This window comes from Geotrypetes seraphini, chromosome 16 (genome assembly GCF_902459505.1).
Source record: "Geotrypetes seraphini chromosome 16, aGeoSer1.1, whole genome shotgun sequence".
Taxonomy (NCBI): Eukaryota; Metazoa; Chordata; class Amphibia; order Gymnophiona; family Dermophiidae; genus Geotrypetes; species Geotrypetes seraphini.
This window is the reverse complement of record NC_047099.1, coordinates 30,143,354-30,167,394: the sequence shown is the minus strand read 5'-3', so window position 1 is coordinate 30,167,394 and position 24,041 is coordinate 30,143,354. Positions and strand designations below refer to the sequence as shown.

At 44.1% G+C, this 24,041-nt stretch overlaps 1 protein-coding gene across 1 annotated transcript in view; it reads right to left on the bottom strand.

Moving 5' to 3' along the window:
• FBXO24 (F-box protein 24) overlaps positions 1–23,674 on the bottom strand; it is a 47,942-nt gene extending 24,268 nt beyond the window's left edge. Inside the window, exons 1-4 of the mRNA XM_033923387.1 lie at positions 23,624–23,674; positions 14,704–14,887; positions 9,258–9,493; positions 3,103–3,346 (exon numbers count right to left, since the gene is read on the bottom strand). Of these exons, the coding sequence (XP_033779278.1) occupies positions 3,103–3,346; positions 9,258–9,493; positions 14,704–14,887; positions 23,624–23,674 (715 nt within the window). The remainder of the gene's footprint in view (positions 1–3,102; positions 3,347–9,257; positions 9,494–14,703; positions 14,888–23,623) is intronic.
• Positions 23,675–24,041: the final 367 nt, after the last annotated feature.

Genomic DNA, 24,041 nt, shown 5'->3' with positions numbered 1-24,041 from the left:
CACTGTATAATTAGATCTATTGGTATACTATATGTATAGTTTCTCATCTCCCGTGTTCCACAATTTACCCTGTTCAATTTTGTTGACTTAAAGATGGATATATGGCAGAAAGTGAAGGAGAGAAAAACAACAAATGGATAAGGTGGCCCTCGATACACAGTTAAGAGCACAGACAGAAGGAAGTGCAGTCTGACTGGGAAAAAGATGGTTTGAAAAACAAAATCACCAGATAACAAAGGTAGGGGAGATGATTTTATTTTCAATTTAGTGTTTGAATTGTGTCAGTTTTGAGAATTTAAATCTGCTGTCTATATTTTGCACTGTTCAGGAAGAAATGCATTTGTTTATGTTTCTCGGGGGTTGTACAACATGAAGAGTCTTGTATCTTAGGGTTTCGTTTGTATATATTAGTACTTTTATTTTGTGGTCCCGTATTTGCATAAGGGGTTCTCTGTGTTCTGGTAGGAATGAATGTTGAGAAGCATACAGCGTGCTTTGTGTACTTTAATTTTGTGGTTAACCATTATGTGCTGTTAATAAGACTATATTGTTTGATTATATTGAAAATGAAAGGAAAAAATGGTATTACAATGAGTACTATTATGGGGGGCGGGGTATTCAACCCCCCAAACAAAAAGCGTTCTGCTGCCTATGCCTAGAATGACTATTTGAATAAAGTTGGGATTAAGTATGGTAGCATCTGTGAGGTGAAAATAACCAGGTGAATCGCTGGAATGTTGTCTCAGGGTGAGGAAGGATCTTTTCTTCTACTAAGACTAACCTCCTCTTTTACTAAGCTGCTCTAGCGTTTTTAGCGCACGCAGAAAATGAGTGCGCGCTAACCCTGCGCTACGGGGCTAAAACTAACGCCAGCTCAATGCTGCCGTTAGCGTCTAGCGTGCGGGGCAATTCTGCGCACGCTTAAGCGCGCGCTAAAGCCACTGTCGCAGCTTAGTACAAGGAGCCCTAAGTATCTTAATTAAAAATTCAGCCCACGACGTAGCCTGGAATTTGGCCTCTAATGTGATTGAGTTTGACACCCCTACATAAGTACATAAGTAGTCGCCTCCGCCGGGGCAGACCAGAGGTCCATCCCGCCCAGCGGTCCGCTCACGCGGCGGCCCATCAGGCATATTGCCTGAGCAGCGGTCCCTGACTAATTTTATACCTACCTCTACACTTATCTCTAAACCTTCCACTGCTGTTATCTGTACCCCTCAATCCCTTTTTCCTCCAGGAACCTGTTCTAAATGATGAAATGCCGTCACTCAGAGACATGGATCCTGCCTGAAGCTGGCATCCCAAATAGAGAATGAGAGGTCTACAAGATCATGCCATCACTCTTAAGACTCAAACTCTGCCCAAAACTCACACACGAGGTCTACAGTAAGATGTACAATGTAGCTTTGAAGATAAGGTTTTTTTAATGCAGTTCAGATACCTTGAATTTCTAGCTCTTAACGGGGATAACAGCTAATCTCTGACTGGTTTATCAGAAGTCTTTTATAAATGTACCAGTTGTTAACTGTTGGAAAGAGTTTATCATCTGAGAGAAAATCCACCAGGACATTAACGATAAATTTGTATTTCTTTATTTATGCCCCGCCTTTCCCAAGGCGGTCACAGTAAAATACATACACAAACAGAATCACATACAATACAACTAATCAAACATCATTATAACATAATAATAATAATGTAAAGCCTCCTAAAATTACAAAGAGGCCACCAGCGCCTCGCATCAAAAAACTATCAATCAAATCCCATATTTCATCTTACAGAAGAGATGTTTCTTCAACGTTTTCTTAAAACTACTCAAACTAGATTGCTGTCTTAAATATCCCGGAAGCTTATTCCGCTCGCGAGGACCCACACACACGAAAATATGCTAGCTCTAGACACGGCTAGCTGCAGCTGTTTCACTGTCGGAATATGTAGGTCTACCTTATAGTGTCTACCTTATGGGTCACCAGCCTTTCAGATTAATGGATAGTTCTAGGCCACCAAGGAAAAACCAAGCAGAGTCTAATTATCATATTATATTATACTAGTCTTTAAGCCCGTTACATTAACGGGTGCTAGAATAGATGTGTCTTTCTTTCTGTCTCTCTGTCTCCTTAGCTGCTGTCTGTCTGTCTTTTTTTCTCGCTCCTTGACCGCTGTCTGTCTGTCTCTCTGGCCCCCCTGTCTGTTTGTCATTCTTTCTGTCTGTGTCTCTCCCTGGCCCCTTATCTGTCTGTTTGTCTTTCTTTCTGTCTGTCTCTCTCCCTGGCCCCCTGCCAATCTCTCTCTGGCCCCCCGAGCAAACCAAGATTGCTGCCTGCCCCCCCAGCACACCCCTCCCCCCAAAGCAGCCCCTTTTCCCTCTCCTCCTCCACTTTTTTCTTTCTGCCTCTCTCCCTGGCCCCTAGCCTATCTCTATCTGGCCCCCCCGAGCAAACCAAGATTGCTGCCTGCCCCCCAGCACACTCCCTCCCCCAAATCAGCCCCTTTTCCCTCTCCCCCTCCACTTCTTTCTGTCTGTCTCTTTCCCTGGCCCCCTGCCTATCTCTCTCTGGCCCCCCGAGCAAACCAATATTGCTGCCTGCCCCCCCAGTACATCCCTCCCCCAAAGCAGCCCATTTTCCCTCTCCCCCTCCACTTCCCTGTGTGGCAGTAGCAGCCGGACGCCTCGCAGCACCTTGAAGGACATTTTCTTGCCGTTGTTCTCACCACCGCATGTGCCACAAGCCAACACACGCCGCACGTGCCGCAAGCCACCTCGCGCCGCAAATGGAGCACGGCACGGAAGCACAAATCACGGCGGCAGGGATCACGCCATTTCAACTGCGCATGCGCGGATAAGGATTTTATTATAGAGGATTAATTATATTATCATATTATAGTTTATTACTTCTATTCCGCCTGAGTCCTCTACATCTGGTTGAAAATACCAGAGGAGAATCCAGAAAAATGCAAAGAATGTAGGAGCTGAAAATACTGAGCACAGGGGCTGCAAATGCCAGAACAGAGTTTGTGGGCATTGGTCGTGTGCGTCCTGAGAGCGACAGGCACTGAGGCTATTAGAAGAGGAAAAAGTTGCTGAGTAGGTAATATCTGTACCTGTTAACAGCAGCAGGGCTCGCTCAGTCTCTCGCCCCACCAGCAGGATCTGTTTGAGCTTCATAGATGAATGGAAAGTCATCTTGAAGACTCTCATGCCGGTGGACTGCAGGTAGACCTCCACACAGTCACAGGGCGGGGAGGTAGTGTGGAGTTCCCGTGACTGCGCAGATGCCTGTTCCCGACTTGCTAAGACATAGAGATATTTCCGGTAAATGGTGTCATTCCTAGGGTCGCTGGCAAACTGAGAGAAGAGAAAGTTTTCATGCAACATAACCAACTTATTAGTCTGATTTGACCCATTCTTGATTTACATGTTTGAATTTAGCTCACGGTGAGTTACATTCAGGCACACCTTGTCCCTGGAGGGCTTACAGTCTAAGGGCCGGATTCTCAAAACTTGCCGGTAAAATCCGGTGAGTCAATGTAGTGGCCATATTGGGAGTGATTGGACTTTTACAGATGATTCTCAGCATAATAGCATGCAAATTATATGCACACTATTTGTGCAGAGAAGCAATGGTAAAGGGGGGGGGAAGAAGCTATGCCTAGTGCTTACTCAGAAGAGTAATCACTAGGTACAGCTCCTCCCTCCTGTCAAGGCTACTCTTCCTGTCCCGATCAACCGAGCCTGGAGTCTCCCTGAGTACTGCCAGTTTAGCTAATTTACCGGCAGGGAAATGTTCCCCCCTCTCACTGACACCTTCCCCTTGTCTGCCGGTGCCCTGCCCCCCCCCACACAGATCCTGTACAAGATCAGCAGGAGGAATGCCCACTCCCTCCTGCTTATGGGGTCCCTTGTCCCCTTTGACAACCCTCCCCCTTATGATCTACCAACAACCTCCCGCCCCTTGTACCTTTAAGATGAAAGACGGCGGGAGGGATGCCCACTCCTTCCTGCCACCAAGCCCCCCCCCCAACAACCCTCATTCCCCCGTATCTTTAAGATGAAGGATAGCAGGAGGGATGCCCATTCCCTCCTGTTGCTGGGGTCCCCATCCCCCCTCCCGACAATCCCCCACGACCCCTTGTACATTTAGGGCTAAGGTCGGCAGGAGGGATATCTACTCCCTCCAGTGGCCAGCAGGCCCACCTCTTCAAAATAGTGGGCCTTCCCCTTCCCAGTACATCCTGGGGGTGTAGCGGAGAGGGATCTAAGGCTCTGATTGGCCCTGGTGCCTAAGGCCCCTCCTTAGGGGTGGGAGCCCAGATCCCTCTCAGTCCACCCCTGTGAAGATATAAGTACTGGCTCAAGAAAGTACCCTAATTAAATCTTCCAACCTCCTAATTGACTTAAAAGTCCATGAAACAAAGATAAAACCTGGGGTGAGTGGGAATCAAACTCTAAACCGAGACACTTTTGTAACTTTATTTTTATTAAAAGAAGAACAAACATACAATCCAATGTAACAAAGAATGCTTTACATAGAAAATCTCTGTAAAACAAATTCAAAAAGATTTATATCACTGTGTAATTACAACATACTTGTCTGATTATAAATTTATATAGATATTTCATTTGTGCTTCAATAGCTTAACACAGGCTTGTAGATTAATATTAACTTATAGCATTACTGTGAGAGTCTGTAGATTTTAAATTTTTCTGCCCCCTTGACAGAAAATATTGTATTTCCTGGTTTTCTGTTTATTTCCTTCTTAAAACGAAAAGAGCCATCAATTAGATCCGCTCGCCTCCTCCATTTCAGCAAAAAGTACAAGCTACCTAAAATTTAATTCCCTATCCAAAGTACCTTGGTCAAGACCATCTACTCTTTGAATTCACCATATTCTGGAAAGAGATATCAATAGCCAAACTGACCCCCCTCCCCACCCGAGTAGCCTCTTAATATAGAAGCAAAGTCGCCCCTGAATCATAATGGAATGAAACAGATAACTCATTACTATCCCTCCGCATACCTGACTTAGACTTCCTGGACCACTGGAAAATGATCAGTGAACAAATCCTAAACAAACTAGCCCCGCTCAAATGCAGCAAAAGAATCCAAAGATCATCAGAGAAGTGGCTCGACTCAGCACTTGTCCCTAAAAAAAAAGCTTGCCAACCAGTCGAGCGCTACTGGCATAAAAACTCCTCCCCAGAACACAAATCCGTGCATGTTATCCTATGGACATGTTAGCGGTTAGCGGACGCATTGATTTTGCGCATGCTACATCCACACTAAAACGCTTAGCTCGCCTTTGTAAAAGAGGGCCTAAGTGGTGCCAGAAAATCCTAGCATCTAAATCATTACTGACACCAAAAGAAGGAAGAGTACGACCTCTAAACAGATCAACACAGAAGATCATTTTAAAATCAACAAACTGTTCTCGATATTAGATAATCTAACCAACACAAGGTCCCAAATTACGATAACTCCTCTATTCCAACAGCCCCAGACCGAGCTAACGTTTTTAATAAGATTTTCAACTTTACATACAAGCATTTCACTACTTGATACAGATCAAAGAAATCTAAGCATTAAACAAAAAAATAAGGATAAAATGTTTAACTCTTATTTAGCCCACAACATAAGAGATCAAGAATAGAAATTAACATCCACTCATATCATGTCCTACAGCCGGATGGAAGGTCATACATAGGCATGGTTACCACCTTTTCCTTTGACCCAATAAATTCTATAAGTTGTTTAGGCTCAAAGAAAAGAAAATTCTTATTTTGATAAGATAGATAACATTTTGCAGGAAATTTAACAAGAAATGTGGCCCCCAGAGCAAGGACTCTTGGCCTCAAGACCAATAATTTTTTCCTTTGTCTCTGGGTTTTCTGAGCAAGACCTGGAAAAATTTGAGCTATTTTAAAACAAAGATTCAATCCACATGAAACCAGCTATCCCCTATCAGTCCAGCTAAACCCACTGCAACAAAATCACATATGGAAATATTAGGAATGATTTTGAAGAGATTAAAGTCAAAGACGCAGAATGGCTTCTCCTAAAATACTCCAAAGCATACTGCAGCCTCAAAACCTGCCCACCTTACCTGATCAAAGCAGCCAACCCAACAACCACAGGAAAAATAACCCAATGGTTCAACTGTCACCTAAAAATTGACCTTTTCCCCTAATCAAGAGGAGGAATTATCTTAACGCCCATTCTCAAGAACCTAAAACTTAACCCCTCTGATATGACCAATTATTGACCAGTAGTTTCCATCCCCCTATTTATCAAAACGATGGAAGGATGTGTCATAGAACAACTCAAATGCTACTTACAACTCTTCAATATCCTCCACCCTTCACAATCATGATTCAGGAAAAATCTTAGTACTGAGACGGTGGTCACATATGTCATAGAACCACTAAGCAAGAGTCACAGCGCCATCAAAATCCAATTTGACTTAAGCAGTTTATTCGACCTAGTAGACTTCAATCAAATATCCGAGATCTTCAGTGATTTCGGATTTAGCGGCCCAGTCTTCTCCTGGTTCCAAGGCTTCCTAACCATTTGGCACTATGCTGTATGGATGGATGGTGAACTTTCTAACAGCTGGCACCCTCCCAGTGGGGCCCCCCAAGGATCCCCACTTTCACCTTCAGTGTTCATCCTTCTGATGTGATCCTTGGGAGCTAACCTAGATCTTGCATGAATAAAACATTTCACCTATGCAGACAACATAACGATCACACTACCTGTAACAGCTGTATTAGTCAATACCCTCACCACTATCAAAAAATGTGTCCACATTATAGAAAACTGGACCTCAATCCACTGCCTCAAAATAAATAAGAACAAAACCAAATTCCTTTGGCTAGGATCCTCAACTGACCCATGCTACACTCCAAGAATTACAGTAGACAACACTGATCTTTTCAACGAGAATCTAGAGTCAGGAGTGGTACAAGAGGACTGGAGAAGGGTGGATGTGGTCCCTCGCTACAAAAGTGGAAGTAAGGAAGAAGTAGGGAATTACAGGCCAGTAAGTCTGACTTCTGTGGTAAGTAAATTAATGGAAACACTTTTAGAACAGAGAATGGTCAAGTTTCTGGAATCCTGTGGATTATAGGACCGGAGGCAACATGAATTCACTAGAGGTCAGGCCTTGTCAGAATTGGATAGAGGATGTGTACTAGATGTGGTGTATTTAGATTTTAGCAAAGCCTTTGACAGTGTTCCACACAGATGTCTGATAAATAAACTGAGTGCCCTCGGGATGGGTCCCAAAGTGATGGGCTGGGTCAAGAACTGGTTGAGTAGAAGGCAACAGAGGGTAGTGATCAATGGAGATTGCTCTGAGAAAAGGGATGTTACCAGTGGTGTGCCTCAAGGTTCTGTTCTTGGGCCTGTTCTTTTTAACATTTTTATAAATGATATTGCTGAAGGGTTGTCGGGTAAGATTTGCCTCTTTGCGGATGATTCCAAAATCTGCAATAGAGTAAACACCCAGGATGGTATGAATAACATGAAGAAAGACCTGATGAAGCTTGAATGGTCTAAAATTTGGCAGCTAAAATTTAATGCTAAGAAATGCAAGATCATGCATTTGGGCTGCAAAAACACAAGGGAACGATACAGATTAGGGAGTGAAGAGCTTATGTGCATGACAGAAGAGCAGGACTTGGGTGTGATTATATGTGATGATCTTAAGGTGGCCAAACAGGTTAAAAAGGTGACAGCGAAAGCTAGAAGGATGCTAGGTTGCATAGGGAGAGGTATGACCAGTAGGAAAAAGGAGGTATTGATGCCTCTGTATAAGACTCTGGTGAAACCTCATTTAGAATATCGTGTACAATTCTAGAGGCCGCACCTTCAAAAAGATATAAAAAGGATGGAGTCGGTCCAGAGTAAGGCTACTAAAATGGTATGTGGTCTTCATCATAAGGTGTATGGGGACAGACTTAAAGATCTCAATCTGTATACTTTGGAGGAAAGGCAGGAGAAGGGAGATATGATAGAAACATTTAAATACCTACTTAATGTAAATGCACATGAGTCAAGTCGCTTTCATTTGAAAGGAAACTCTGCAATGAGAAGGCATAGGATGAAGTTAAGAGGTGATAGGCTCCAGAGTAATCTGAGGAAATACTGTTTTTTACAGAAAGGGTGGTAGATGTATGGAACAGTCTCCCGAAAGAGGTGTTGGAGACAGAGACTGTGTCTGAATTCAAAAGGGCCTGGGATAGGCATGTGGGATCTCTCGGAGAGAGAAAGAGGTAATGGTTACTGCGGATGGGCAGACTAGATGGGCCATTTTGGCCTTTATCTGCCGTCATGTTTCTATGAATCAGGCCAAGCACTCTATACTTCACAGGGGGTGTGAATCTTCTCACCCTAACCTAAAAGCAGGCCTTGAGGAGAAACCTCTGGCTGGTTTCAGCCTCTTAATTTGAGAGTGAACTCTGAGGACTTTCTTAAGAGATTAGACTCCACAGGTGACCCTTGAGGGGAGGAATGCTGGCCTAGTGTCTAATCCTCAGTAAGCCTGGATCTATGAAAGAGGTTGTAGAAGCACAGCATTAAAGGTAGTCTTCACAGCAACCTGTGAACTACTGTCTGGGAAAGGTAAACTTGGGTTTCAGTAGGTTATATCATTGTAGTTCTCTGTTTTTTTAGCTCAGCCAAATCAGATACAAAACCGTGTTTTAGCCTAGATTAAGGCACAGATAGCGCCATGGAGTCAGTCCTGTTTTGAAATCCTGTTGCACCATTCCAACAGTGAAATACTGGCAAGGTCCAGGGCGGCATCACACCTTTCACTGATGACATCACTGAATTGTCAAGCGTTCTATGCCTCCATTTGCTGGTTGAAGGACATATCCCACTTACTGTATTTATTTTAAAACTATTTATATCCAGCACCATCTCCAAGTCTGGACTGGTCTTGCAGGGGAATAAGGAAATTACCATTTTAAACAAGTACAGGTTGAATATTTCTACTGTTTAAGTGCTCTTTTAGACCTGCCAAGATTGGTCATCAGGTATGGGCTGACACTACTTGGTTTTAACCCCAATATAGGTCTGGTCTTATCATTCCAAGATGACTAAGCAGCAACTACAATTCCAGGGATATACTGGGGGTAAAACCAGACATGGATCAGCCTGCCCCTAATGATCTCCAGATATACAATTTGCCCTAGAAATGCCATGCCATACAGGGCAGATTTCTGTAACAGGACACAAGTAATGAAGGCTACTCACATCCTTCACATTCTTGCAGAGGGTAAAGCAGCGGCATGCCCGCTTCCACTGAATCTGCCCCAGTGTGGAGACCAGGGCGTTCTTCAAGAAGAAGAGGGTGCCTGTGTAGTCCAGGATGAACAGATGATCCTTGGTGGCCAGGAATTTCTGGTAGCCGTGGGAGAGGTGAGGAGTCACTGTTTTGCTAAGGATTCGCCGCCTGCCTCTGAAGGATTGGAAATACAAGCCTTTGGTGTCTGTTCTCAAAAATAAGCAGAGAACCTGAGCATTAATGCATTTCTTAGACTAACTAGATGACGTAGCTCTCTGCCATCGTACACAGGCCGATCCATTCTTAATTTTACCCTGTTGCATGCCTGGAGATGTAGTCTCTGCTTTTAACTTAGAAACCAGACTTACAAGTCCTTATATGCGGTGGGGAAGGGGCAGTAGGAAGGTATGATTGGACTAAATTGTCCTAGGGGACATGGCATCACCAAGTGACTAAAGTGAAAAAGTGGGGGAGGAGTGTGTGGCGCGGGGGTTGAAGCTACAGCCTCCGCACCCTGGGGTTGTGGGTTCAAATCCCGCACTGCTCCTTGTGACCCTGGGCAAGTCACTTAATCCTCCATAGCCCCAGGTACGTTAGATAGATTGTGAGCCCACCGGGACAGAGAGGGAAAATGCTTGAGTACCTGATTGTAAAAACCGCTTAGATAACCTTGATAGGCGGTATATAAAATCCTAATAAACTTGAAACTGTACACATCAACCAGAGACAGTAAATTAAAATTTATTAAAACAAATAAAAACAGTCTGTATTGCGTTTTGGATCAAAGTAGTAAGACCAGTCTATAGAAACATAGAAACATAGAAAGGTGACGGCAGAAAAGGGCCACAGCCCATCAAGTCTGCCCACTCTACTGACCCACCCCATTAAGTCTGAGTGCTGATGACTTAGTTCCTTAGCTCGACCCTCGTAGGGATCCCACGTGGATGTCCCATCTATTCTTAAAGTCGAGCACGCTGGCGGCCATGATCACCTGCCTCGGAAGTTTGTTCCAATGATCCACCACCCTTTCCGTGAAGAAGTACTTCCTGGCGTCACCACTAAATTTCCCTCCTCTGAGTTTAAGCGGGTGCCCCCTTGTGACCGAGGGTCCCATGGGAAAGAATATGTCGTTTTCCATCTCGACACGACCTGTGACGTATTTAAATGTCTCAATCATGTCACCCCTTTCCCTGCGCTCCTCTAGAGTATAGAGCTGCAATTTGCCCAGACCCCAAACGGATAAATTGAAATTTGTTTCATTATTATTTGTTCTTTAGAGCCGAAACATGGACCATTTATCCGTTTGGGGTCTGTAATATTGACTGGTCTTGCTACTTTGATCCAAAACGCAATACAGACTGTTTTTATTTGGGTTTTGGGGTTGTTTTTTTTCATAATCTTTATTCATTTTTACATCTTACAACAAGTGTATCAATAAATTGACAATTGAAATGAAGTACATCACTTGAATTTCTTTCATATTTAACAGTAATACATAAAATTTAGCCCCTTCCCTCCCACCCTTACCATAACATATGTAATATTTTTTTTAAAACATATACAATAAGTGAAATACAGAGTAAATGAATCATTTTACAATTACTTAAAATTCTCAAAAATTCATACTTCTTAATACCCTCCCCTCACCCGCCAAAACCTTTCCAACCATTTTCCAATCTTATTTACCTCCCATCCCTCCCCCCACTGGATGTGCATATTATCTGATGAGAAAATGAATGCTGCCGTATTAGGGAATAATGAAAATTTTAAATTAATTTGGGGCCCATTGACGTCCTTTGTAGAATCTCTATAGTTATGGTTTGGTTTTATTTGTTTTAATACATTTTAGTTTACTGTCTCTGGTTGATGTGCTGTACAGTTCCTTCCCCACTTTTCCACTGTTGTTTGTTTACCGTGGAGGGGGGGGGGGGGTCTTTGCTTTCCTTGTTTTTTGGATGTACATCAGCAAGTGACTCAAATCCCCAATCCTACACACTCTCTTCCACGTGCCCAGTGACGTGAGTAGACTGAAACATCTGTTGTAGTTTGAATGTACATATTGGGCCAGTTTCAGTAAATGGTGCTCAAAAATCAGTGCTATGCACTATTTTATAAAGGGCGCTCCGGGCTGAGTGCCTTTACAGAAAGCACATAGCACTAGTTCCTGCCTCCAAAATTAGGCACTAATGCTTATGCCAGCTACTCCTGGACAGTGGTGTAGTAAGGTGGCGCCACTCAACCTCGCTACGCCACTGCTCCTGGTTACTAAAACGGAAAAGGGAATCAGGTGACTTACAAACACATCGGTGTCAGGTCAAAAGCGCGCCGGGACAAAGACGCGCCCAGACAATTGAGCGCAGCGCGGAGGTGTGTGCCGCACAAAATTACTGTTTTTACGACTCCGACGGGGGGGGGGGGGGGGGGGGGAACCCCCCACTTTACTTAATAGAGATCGCGCGGCGTTGTGGGGGGTGTGGGGGGTTGTAACCCCCCACATTTTACTGAAAACTTCACTTTTTCCCTGTTTTTAGGGAAAAAGTTAAGTTTACAGTAAAATGTGGAGGGTTACAACCCCCCAAACCCCCCACAACGCCGGCACGATCTCTATTAAGTAAACTGGAGGGGGGGCTCCCCAACAAAAACCCCCGTCGGAGCACCTAAACTGTAATTTTCTTTGGTGCGCGCCTCCGTCTTGCACTCAGTCATCGGCACGCGCCTTTGTCTTTCGCGGGATTGTCTATGAACCAAACACATCTATAGTTATAACAAAAATATAAAAGATACAGTAGACTCTCTGTTAACCGGAACTCATTTTTTTCTCTTAAGAACATAAGAATAGCCTTACTGGGTCAGACCAATGGTCCATCAAGCCCAGTATCCCATCCTCATGGTGACCATTCCAAGTTACGCGTACCGGGCAAAAACCTAAATACACTCCCCCCCTCGTTATTCACAGGTTTAGGACTCTTGAATTTGGTTATTCGTGAGTCTAAACCACCCTGCCTCCCTCCTGCCTCCCGGATTTCTCCACATCTTACTTACCTGGTGGTCTAGCGGTGAAGTGGGGCAGGAGCCATCTTCCTACACTCCTTCTCTACGAGGAGCCACAAACAATAATGGCTGTTGTGAGTTCACCGTGTTATCACAAGGCTACAGTGAGAACTCAAGGCAAACATTTTTGTTGCAGCTCTCTAGGGGGCAGGAGGGTAGGAAGTTTGCTCCTGCCCCGCTTCACCATTAGACCACCAGGCTTTAAAAGTAGAGTATGGAGAGGTCCAGGAGGCAAGAACGAGGTGGGGGTGGGTCAGAGATGGCCTTAACATTATATGCAAATTTATCTTATTCATGAAGGGGGGGCTGTGCCACTACCCCCCCCCAAATATGGAAGGGGGAATGTAGTAGCTACATTTTATGGTACTGATCCAGGGCAAGCAGTGGCTTCCCCCATGTCTGTCTCAATAGCAGACTATGGACTTTTCCTCCAGGAACGTGTCCAAACCATTTTAAAACCAGCTACATTAACCATTCTTACCACATCCTCTAGCAACGCGTTCCAGAGCTTAACTATTCTCTGAGTGAAAAAATAAGTCCTCCTATTGGTTTTAAAAGTTTCTCCCTGTAATTTCATTGAGTGTCTCCTAGTCTTTGTCATTTTTGACGGAGCAAAAAAATCAATCCACTTGTACCCGTTCTACTCCACTCAGGATTTTGTAGACTTCAATCCTATCTCCCCTCAGCCGTCTCTTTTCCAAGCTGAAGAGCCCTAACCTTTTTAGTCTTTCCTCAAATGAGAGTTCCATCTCCTTTATCATCTTGGTCGCTCTTCTTTGAACTTTTTCTGGTTCCGTTATATTTTTTTTTGAGATGTGGCGACAAGAACTGAATGTAATACTCAAGATGAGGTCGCAACATGGAGCGATACAAAGGAATTATAACATTTTTAGGGGGCCTTTTACTAAGGTACGCTAACTGATTTAGTAAGTGCTAAATGCTAATGCGCCCATTATATTCTATGCTTTATGATAAATACATAGGATGACGGGTATTTCTAAAGTTGTTATTGTATGACAAAGTAACTGGTAGTAACAAAATGAATAGTATGATTGTTAAGGTGGTGAAATGGTATTTTTATTGTAGACAAAAAAAAACCCACTCAAATACAAGCAGAATATCAAAAAATAAAGTATAGCCACCAACAGATATTCTAAAGTTATAGCCCCTTCCCAGAGACTTAGATAGAGCAGGTGACAAAAATGATTGGCTATACATCAAGCCATATCCCTTTACAGCTGAGTCAGACGCCGAGTCGCCACGTGGGATCTATTCACAGAGAAAGGTAGGGGAGGGTCATTGGGGTGGGCAGACTAGATGGGCCTTGGCCCTTATCTGCCGTCTATTTCTATGTTTCTATGTTTTAAGATCTTTGAAGCAGGAGCTCGTTGTGTAAAGGTGAATGCTTTTGAATCACTGTTTTTCAGGTTTGAATAACTTTGATGTTTTAAACAAGGAATTGACTGTGAATTCTTTTTTTGTTCTTAGAAATTCCTTGATGCAGCTTGATCGCGAAACAGGGCCTGTCGGGAATGCTTATTCCCGAGTGATTCAAAAGCTATATTGAAAGAAAGCAGCACCGGGAGTTTTTTCACTGTGGCTGCGGTGATCTTGCCTATATCAGAGGATACCTAAGATAAGTGCAGGTTTTTGACTCTATTTAAACTATTTTGAAGACTTTGAAAATTTTGAAGTTTATGAATTATATTTATTAATTTCAACGGAGTTTTCTCTGACCAAGCATGTGTTATCTATGATAAATTTGCATTTGCCATAGTAGTTTCTGGAGTTTGTTCTCTGGAAACACTGAGGTCTTTTCTCCGTAATTTTTGTTACCTGCTCTATCTAAGTCTCTGGGAAGGGGGCTATAACTTTAGAATATCTGTTGGTGGCTATGTGGTATGAAAACCTGAAGCGGCTTCAGCTCTTGAGGTCGCCTATGTGGAGAAACACAAGATTGTGTTGGACTGGGTGAATATTAATTTGTCATCAAAGATGAATTCAAAGTGACACAATTTTGTGATCATCGGAGGAGTTAAGTCTATGTAGCATGAAAATAACAGCGATACTTCTAATGACTGGGCTTGGAATGATTGGACATTGAGGGACTGAGGGTAAGCAGTAATTTGATGTTGTATAATGAAATGTTTTATGTTTTGTAAGAGTGGGGAATAAGCATATTTATAAAATATAAAAATATATTTATGGTAACAGTGGGAAAGATTTAATAAATAGACTTGATAAATTAATTCATTATATTATATGGACGCATTAGCGTTTAGCGTGCGCTAAATCAGCTAGCACGCCTTGGTAAAAGAGGAGGTTAGTCTTGTTTACCATCCCCATCATGTCACTGGCACTCACGGTTCAGGATGGCTGCTCTCTTCCAGGACCGCACCCCACTCCCATCCTCCTTCAGACGGGGCGTCATTCTCTTACAAATTCTCCTCCAGATGGCCTCACTGTCGCAGACCTCGTGGAAGTAACGACAGCTCTCGCCCAGCGTCACCACGTCCCGAACAGGTAGATATGAGATGATGTGTTCTAGCTAAAGAAGAAGTGAATACTGCAGATTCATACACTCTACCACAATCAGTTACATCCAATCTGTGCCCATGATAACATAACTATAACCACCCCCATTTCCTGCCACCACCGATGGAACTCACATGAAATCAAAAACAATTCCGCTTTTTTGAGTGGGCGGTAAATCGGCATTAAGTTGGGAACTCATCAAAAGGCATTGTGGGTTAGCATATGCTAAATGCGTAAGACGCTCATTATATTCTTATTGGTGTTTTTAGTGTTTAGCGCGTGCTAATACACTTACCGCCCTTTGATGAATTCCCCCCCGCCTAAAAATGCCTATCATCACATACCTGGGATCTTACACTTTGTAACCTTACCCCACCCTACTGATCTCAGATTAAAAAGAAAGAAAGAGGCAGGGGTTCAGACTAGCCTACTAAAGAGCAAGAGGTCCTTCCACTTTTGCCTCCGGCCCACCCAGCAGTGGCACGCCATTCATGGAGATCCCCCACCGGCTGAAGACTCAGCAGCCTGCTGACTCCATTCAGAAAAGTATGGCAGTGTTCCAAGCTGCCAATGTTGGCACCTTGCACATGCTCAGTTCTCTCCCAGATGTTGATTCAGAGGTACATGAACGTACAAAGTGCTTGTGCACACTTTAAGTTTTTAGATGCCCATGTGAACTGAGTGCGCGCTCATGAATGTACATTCCTAAACAAGACCATCTTGAGACTTAAAAACACTAACCCCCCCTCAGTCGCCTAAAGTTAAGTTCTAATTCAGTGGTCTCAAACTCAAACTCTTTGCAGGGCCACGTTTTGGATTTGTAGGTGCTTGGAGGGCCTCAGAAAAAATAGTTAATGCTTATTAAAGAAATGATAATTTTGCATGAGGTAAAACTCTTTATAATTTTAAATCTTTCCTTTTGGCTAAGTCTTAATAATAATATTGTAATTTATAACTAAAGAGACCTATGATCAAGAAACTTTTATTTTACTTTTGTGATTATGATAAACATACCGAGGGCCTCAAAATAGGACCTGGCGGGCCGCATGTGGCCCCCGGGCCACGTGTTTGAGACCACTGTTCTAATTGCATACTAAGTCACAGAATACTAGCACTTAAATGCATGACTGTTACAGTTATGTGCGTAAGCGCTAGAAACTGGCGTAATGGTATTCTAGAACTTACAAGGGGAGGAGCATGGCATAAGCAAGAGTGCCTAAATGAGACGCATAGGGGTCAATATTCAGCAATCGGGCAGTCACTACCAATAGCATTATTTCCAGATCATCAGCGCCGGGATCTGTGCGGCCTTCATGTTTGAATATCTGGTTGTTTTCAAACCGACTAAGACATAGCCACTTAAATTGATATTCATCACTTAAGCGGCACAAAAATAGGACAGACTTTTATGCGATCTCTGGTTGCTGAATATTAGCTCTTAAGTGTCTGTGCGGACTCCGCCCCCAGCATAGCCAGCTTTGATTGAGGCGCTAGCTATGACATTCACTGGCACTTAGCTGGTTAAAAGCCGCTGAATATTAGTGGCTAGCCCTGACCAAGTGATTTAACCCATCAACAGCCGGCTAAACCACTTTGAAAAGGAAGGAAATAATATTTCCTCAGAGGTTTTCGCGAGCGGGAAGGCGATACCAAAAAAACCTTTCAACAGCCGTTGAAAGGAACGCGTCTTCTTAGCTCCGCGGAAACTAAGAAACTGGGGACCGCGCGCCTCCGTCGGGCGGGAAGGCACTCGCACACGCGCGGTGCGGCCTAACTAGAACTTTCTAAGTTCTTAGAGTGCAATCACTCTAAAATTGTCCGTACCGGGGCTCCATCGGTGCCGTCACCCATCAGTCAAGAATATGCTGCCTGCTTGTCCTGGGATAAGCCAACTTACGCTAGTATTCTATAAGAACACTTAGGGCTCCTTTTACTAAAGTGCAAACCACGCGCTAAACGAAAAATACTAACGCAAGCTCTATGGAGGTGTTAGCGTCTAGTTATTGTAGCGCGCACTAAAACCACTAGTGCGCCTTAGTAAACGGAGCCCTTAGGGTCAGATTCTATAAATAGCACCTCCATTAAGCAACGCTAAGCGCCATAGTCGGTGATGCCTAACAACGCATAACTTTGGAATCGAAGTGCAATTTATTTTTAATTAAAATGGTAATTGACCTGACTAATTTTCAGCCAATCAAAAAAGCTGGTGAACAATTAAGAGTTTGGCGCCAAACACTTAGGACGCCTAGCGACACCTAAGTGGAGGTGCTCTCTGATGCCCCAATAACCCTCCCCTACCTTTCTCTGTGAAGAGATCCCACGTGACGATCCCCTGATTTTAAGACAAAATGGGATCGTCACGTGGGATCTCTTCACAGAGAAAGGTAGGGGAGGGTTATTGGGGTGGGCAGACTTGAGGGGCCGTGGCCCTTATCTGCCGTCTATTTCTATGTTTCTATGACCTATCTGAAAAGTAATTGTGGTTAGGGGTGGAGAAGAGGCATGGTTTACTTAGGAATCAGAGACAGGCACTGGCAAACTAGGCCTGATAAAGTCTGGCTAATATACTGTCACCTACCTCACGATGCCTAGCAACGCCAAAGTTTACTTAGCTGCCGCTAGGCGTGATTCTATAAGTAGTGCCATGCTGTTGATTGACAACCGTGCCAAGCGGTGTCATTTATAAAATATGGCCTTTAATGTATAAGAGCTCTTACGGAATAATTTTACAGCTCGCTTAATTTGAGCTCTTAATTAGTAACGCCGAATTACAGAATTACCCCCTTTAAAAAAAAAAAAAATCAAAGAGTAAGCAAAAACTGTTAAAAGTAAAAAAATGCAAAAAAAAAAATGTCTTCCTGGGATAAATATAGATCTATTCATACCAAAGTTTTTTATGGTCCTCTGTAGTTTGATTGCTTTTATATTTAAGAGACAAAAATTAATTTCTTGGTTATGGAGCATCCAAAATATGTAGGGGTCTGTATTAAAAGCGATTTAATCGGCTAGAAATAGTTTCTGACTGGTTAAATTGCTTGTTTGTGGCTGTGACAGATCAAGTGGTTTTCCCTACATAATGCTATTATATCCCAGAGCAGCAGAGAGCATTGGACAGTTAAAAAGGAAACTACACGTCCCAGAATGCCATGAGGTTACAACAGTGCTGAGTCAGAGGGGCGGGACTCAGGGACGAGTATTTCTGCCCAGACTTTAATCCAATGTCTTACAAACTTTCTAGCCAGCGGCACACTAAATCCAGTACCCTGGCCAGAAGGCACCCAGAAGTGCACCAAGGCCCATCTGGCCGCGACCTGCTTTGGTGGAGGGATCCGGGAGGTGTGGAGAGAGGAGGAGAGATGTCGGCCAATAGGAGACATTCTAACAATTCTTAAAGTGAACTCAAGACAGATCAAGATCTTAAGAATGTTTTGAAGTTTACTTCAAAAGGTCTTTCTGACACCCCATAAAATAGTATATTTCTCATCACTGAAAATATTGTATTTTGGCCAATAGGAGAGTCATCGCTGCAAGAGGCACATCCTGTAGGCAATAAGCCGGCATGGATGACTCTCCTCCTCGCTAGAGTGTCGCGGCACACCGGAAATCTCAGGCACACTGTTTGCAATACACTGTTTTAATCAGTTAACGGAGAGGTCTCAAGGAAAGAGCTCTCTGAAGAGAGAGAAAGCTAAAGGAAATAGAATAGTTCACTACAGCCTGGCCGAGGTAAGCCACAATGACGTTCTTGTATTATGCGAGGCAAACTAATAAAGAAAACGCTTTATTAATGTTAACAGTATTTGTATAATGCAGGGGTAGGGAACTCCGGTCCTCGAGAGCCGTATTCCAGCCAGATTTTCAGGATTTCCCCGATGAAGACGCATGAGATCTATGTGCATGCACTGCTTTCAATGCATAGTCATTGGGGAAATCCTGAAAACCCGACTGGAATACGGCTCTCGAGGACCGGAGTACCCTACCCCTGGTATAATGGATGCTAGCTGTTCCTAGTAATTCAGGCCAGCCTGCTCCTCGAGGCTAGCCGGCCCCACTAGGACACTCTGCCACAGTGGTTCACCGGTCAGATTCAGGAGCACTTAACCGGATAGTGCCGCTGAAAATGTACGCTTTGCATCCAACATGAAAGTGGCTGTTGTGGGAGCAGAGCCAGCACTTGGAGATCCTTTTACTAAGACGCGCTAAATACTAAGGCGCCCATAGAATATAATGGGCGCTTTAGCATTTAGTGCGCACTAATCTTTAGCGTGTGCTAAATCAATTCATGCGTGCTAAATCAGATAGCGCGCCTTGGTAAAAGGACCCCTTGACTGGTATTCAGCTCCATAAACAAGATTGCGTAAAGGTCGGTCCTGTCTTTACGCGGTTCGCCATAGCTGCTTAAGTGCTGAATCTCACTTTTTTTTTTTTTTTTTTGCTAGCTCTTTATACCCGGAAATTCAACACCGGTTCCTAGACATGGCCTAGCATTGAATTTCTGGGAATAATAACATAAGAATTGCCGCTGCTGAGTTAGACCAGTGGTCCATCGGGCCCAGCAGTCCGCTCACTCGGCGTCCCCTAGGTCAAAGACCAGTGCTTTAAATGAGCCCAGCCTCACCTGCGTACTTTCCAGTTGAGCAGGAACTTGTCCAACTTTGTCTTGAATCCCTGGAGGGTGTTTTCCCCTACGACAGACTCCGGAAGAGCGTCCCAGTTTTCTACCACTCTCTGGGTGAAGAAGAACTTCCTTATGTTCGTACGGAATCTATCCCCTTTTAACTTTAGTGAGTGTCCTCTCGTTCTCCCTACCTTGAGAGGGTGAACAACCTGTCTTTATCTACTTTGTCTTGAATCCCTGGAGGGTGTTTTCCCCTATAACAGCCTCCGGAAGAGCATTCCAGTTTTCCACCACTCTCTGAGTGAAGAACTTCCTTACGTTCGTACGGAATCTTTCCCTTTCAACTTTAGAGAGTGTCCTCTCGTTCTCCCTACCTTGGAGAGGGTGAACAACCTGTCTTTATCTACTAAGTCTATCCCCTTCAGTATCTTGAATGTTTCGATCATGTCCCCTCTCAGTCTCCTCTTTTCGAGGGAGAAGAGGCCCAGTTTCTCTAATCTCTCGCTGTACGGCAGCTCCTCCAGCCCCTTAATCATTTTAGTCGCTCTTCTCTGGACCCTTTTGAGTAGTACCGTGTCCTTCTTCATGTACGGCCAGTAGTGGTCAGAAAAATATTGATCACCAGCAACGGAATATCGGGCCCATATTTTTTGAAATTCACGCCACGATGTTATAATATTATTTAAGAGCTACTCTCCTGAAAGAGGAATTATTTCATGAAATCCTGGTTCTTTTTGCTACCTTTAAGTGAAAACGTATCCAAAGTATTGAAAATATAACTGACTACTACGGTAGGAAAATATTACATGGAAAGACTTCCAGCTCAAGGACTAAGAAAGGCAGGAATGCTCAGAAGAGAAAGAGAAAAAACGTCTACAAATAGTGCACAATACCGCTGTCAAGCTTATCTACAACGCCAAGAAATATGACCACGTAACCCCATTATTAGAAAAATCCCACTGGCTCCCGATCGAACATAGGATCACGTTCAAAATCTTCCTTCCAAAAGAACCACAATTCATAGATAATTGCTCCTTCCATATACTTCCCTCCCCGAACTCTTCGGTCTATGGATCAAAACCTATTAACAGTTGCGTTGCTGAAAACAATAGGAACTCGAAGACAAGATATTTTCTCTGTAAACGCGCCTAGGCTTTGGAACACGAACACGCCATTATATCTTAGAGAGGAAGAAAACCTTACCCGTTTTAAAAGTTCCTTGAAAAGCTTTCTGTTTAAAGATGCTTTTGACCTGTAACTCCCCCAAAACTCTATTACAATTCCCCTCTTTCACATTCTTCCAATCTCCCTCCCTACTGTGCCTTCCATATATGTTATCTTTCTCTTTTCTATAACAAATTGTAGTTCTGCCTCCCTTTCATTACGTACCAGTTAGAAACATAGAAATAGACGGCAGATAAGGGCAACGGCCCATCTAGTCTGCCCACCCCAATGACCCTCCCCTACCTTTCTCTGTGACTAGATCCCACGTGTCTTTCCCATTTGGCCTTAAAATCAGGCACGCTGCTGGCCTCAATAACCTGAAGTGGAAGACTATTCCAGCGATCAACCACCCTTTCAGTGAAAAAGAATTTCCTGGTGTCCCCGTGCAGTTTCCCGCCCCTGATTTTCCACGGATGCCCCCTTGTTGCCGCGGGACCTTTGAAAAAGAAGATATCTTCTTCCACCTCGATGCGGCCCGTGAGATACATGAATGTCTCGATCATGTCACCCCTCTCTCTGCGTTCCTCGAGTGAGTACAGCTGCAACTTATCCAGCCGTTCCTCGTTAGTACATGTACCTGTTTTGTTTTAATGTTTTTATTGAGATTAGTTTTGTTTTTTTTTAAGCTGTATGATACTTTATGTTCTTATATTTTTATTGGTGTATTTTGCTTAGAAACACTTGATAAGCGATTTAATCAAACACTACTAAACCTTGAAACCTCTACTTTCTTTGCTCACCAGTTCAGCAGGAAAAGACTGGATGGACACTGAGCTACAGACTGGAAGACTGATTATGCCCTTCTTCCCCCCAGTCTCAGTCTGGGATGATGGCCGCTTTCTCTTTACCTGCCAGGGAGGTGCGGAGAGAAAAAAAACCCAAGAGATTCAGAATGCTTATTAAATAGAGCAAGCCAGAAGCTTGTGCCATCCTCAGACGAGGTGCCAAGGAATTTTACACTTTTTAACACTTTTATTTATCTAATCTAATCTTCCATTTGTGTGTCGCACTAACCTAAGCAGGCTCCAGGTGACTTACATTGAAAAGGAAGGAGAGAAGGAAGAGGGGGCAGTGAAGGCAGGGAAGTGACAGGAGAGGACAAGAAGGAGTGGTCTAAACCGAGGGAGATGGAAATAGGCTAATAGTATCGGTTGTTATCAGGAGGTGTGTGTGGCGCAGTGGTTGGAGCTACAGCCTCAGCACCCTGGGGTTGTGGGTTCAAACCCCATGCTGCTCCTTGTGACCCTGGGCAAGTCACTCGGTCCTCCATAGCCCCAGCTACGTTAGATAGATTGTGAGCCCACCGGGACAGATAGGGAAAATGCTTGAGTACCTGATTGTAAAACCGCTTAGATAATCTTGATAGGCGGTTTATAAAAACCTAATAAACTTGTCAAAAAGAAGAGTTTTCAGCTTCTTGCGGAATAATTTACTTTGTTACAGATTCATGGTTCCAATAAAGGAAATCCATACCGTTAGAAAACCAAGGGAGAAAAAAAAAAAAGCATATTGGAAGAGGGGTGGGGGAGAAATAGAGAACAGAAGGAAGAAGGGATGCTATGTTGCAAGTGGATTCTTATTTATATCGATAGCAACCATACCTAACAATTGGTTCATAGACAAAATCGCGCGAGACAACGGCGCGCCGACAACTGAGCGCAAGGTTGACGGCGCGCCGAAGAAAAGCACTATTTTAAAGGGTTCCGACGGGGGGTGTGGGGGGGAACCCCCCCACTTTACTTAATAGACATTGCACTGGCATTGTGGGGGGTTTGGGGGGTTGTAACCCCCCACATTATACTTAAAACTGAACTTTTTCCCTAAAAAACAGGCAAAAAGTTTGGTTTCAAGTATAATGAGGGGGGTTACAACCCCCCAAACCGCCAGCGCGATGTCTGTTAAGTAAAATAGGGGGGTTCCCCACCAACACCCCCCATCGGAGCCCTTTAAATAGTGCTTTTCTTCGTCCCGCCGTCAACCTTGCGCTCAGTTGTCTGCGTGCCATTGTCTCGCGCGATTTAGTCCCGTCACCTTTCGGAACGTCTATTTTACTTAACAGACATTGCGCTGGCGTTGTGGGGGGTTGTAACCCCCCTCATTATACTTGAAACCAAACTTTTTGCCTGTTTTTTAGGGAAAAAGTTCAGTTTTAAGTATAATGGGGGGGTTACAACCCCCCAAACCTCCCACAACGCCAGCGCAATGTCTGTTAAGTAAAGTGTGTGTGTGGGGGGGTTTCCCCCCCACACCCCCCGTCGGAGCCCTTTAAAATAGTGCTTTTCTTCGGCGCGCCATCAACCTTGCGCTCAGTTGTCTGCGCTCAGTTGTCGGCGCACCATTGTCTCGCGCGATTTAGTCCCGTCACCCTAACCAACATTCTTCCATCTGTCCCTCCCTTTTTCTACATCTCTCCTGCCCCTCCTTTTTACCCCTGCTTGCTTTTTGCCCAATTAGAGGCTGACATCCATTAAAAGCTGAGCACCTAAATTTCTTTAGGTAGCTATTTTCACCTGAAATTGTGTGCCTGTAGTTTCAAAATTTAGGTGCCGAAATCTAATAATCAAAAATTCAACACGTCTAAATAACCGCCCAAATCGGCACTTGAATGACCTAAAAAACAGGTCGTCCAAGTGCCGATAATCAAGCAAAATTTCTGGATGCATCAAGGGACTTTTTAGGCCTCTGAATGCCGCTGTGCGTCCAGAGCTGAAGGGGGCGTATCTGGAGGAGTGGTTAGGGCGGTATTTGGGCGGGATGTGGACCGACCTAGACTTAAGTCATCCAAAGTGACCAGATAACTACTGCAGAGACAAAGTAAAGACCCCCACACACTCCCCCGGTAATCACTGACCCCCTCACGCCCCCACAAAGATCAGAATACCTGTCTCTGGATCATCATTGATGCACCTGCTTTGCCAGCCAGCCAGCCAGTTCAGGCTGTAAGGACCCAGGCACCATAACAACTGGGGGAGGGAGCTCTTGTGGCATCATAAGAGGGGCCCATGATCTCTCACTATGCAGCTGTGTGTCTTTGTGACATCACGCGGGAACTCCTGGCAGGGAGGGACCCTGCTGCAAGAAGTGTAAAGGGTTACCCTAAGACTCAAGATCAATCGGAGACAGGCTGAATCAGCCTTGGTTTTTTCCCCAGTGCATCTCTAAGATGTATAATTCTTTCTTTACTTAGAGAGATATTCAAAGTCATACAAAAAGCAAGGGTAAGACCAGAACTGATTTGGTCTGTCTCTGATGACCTGGAATTGTTCTTTGTATAAGGATGCCGTGAGATTAACCTTAAGCCCTGTGGTATCTTAAAATATCTGGA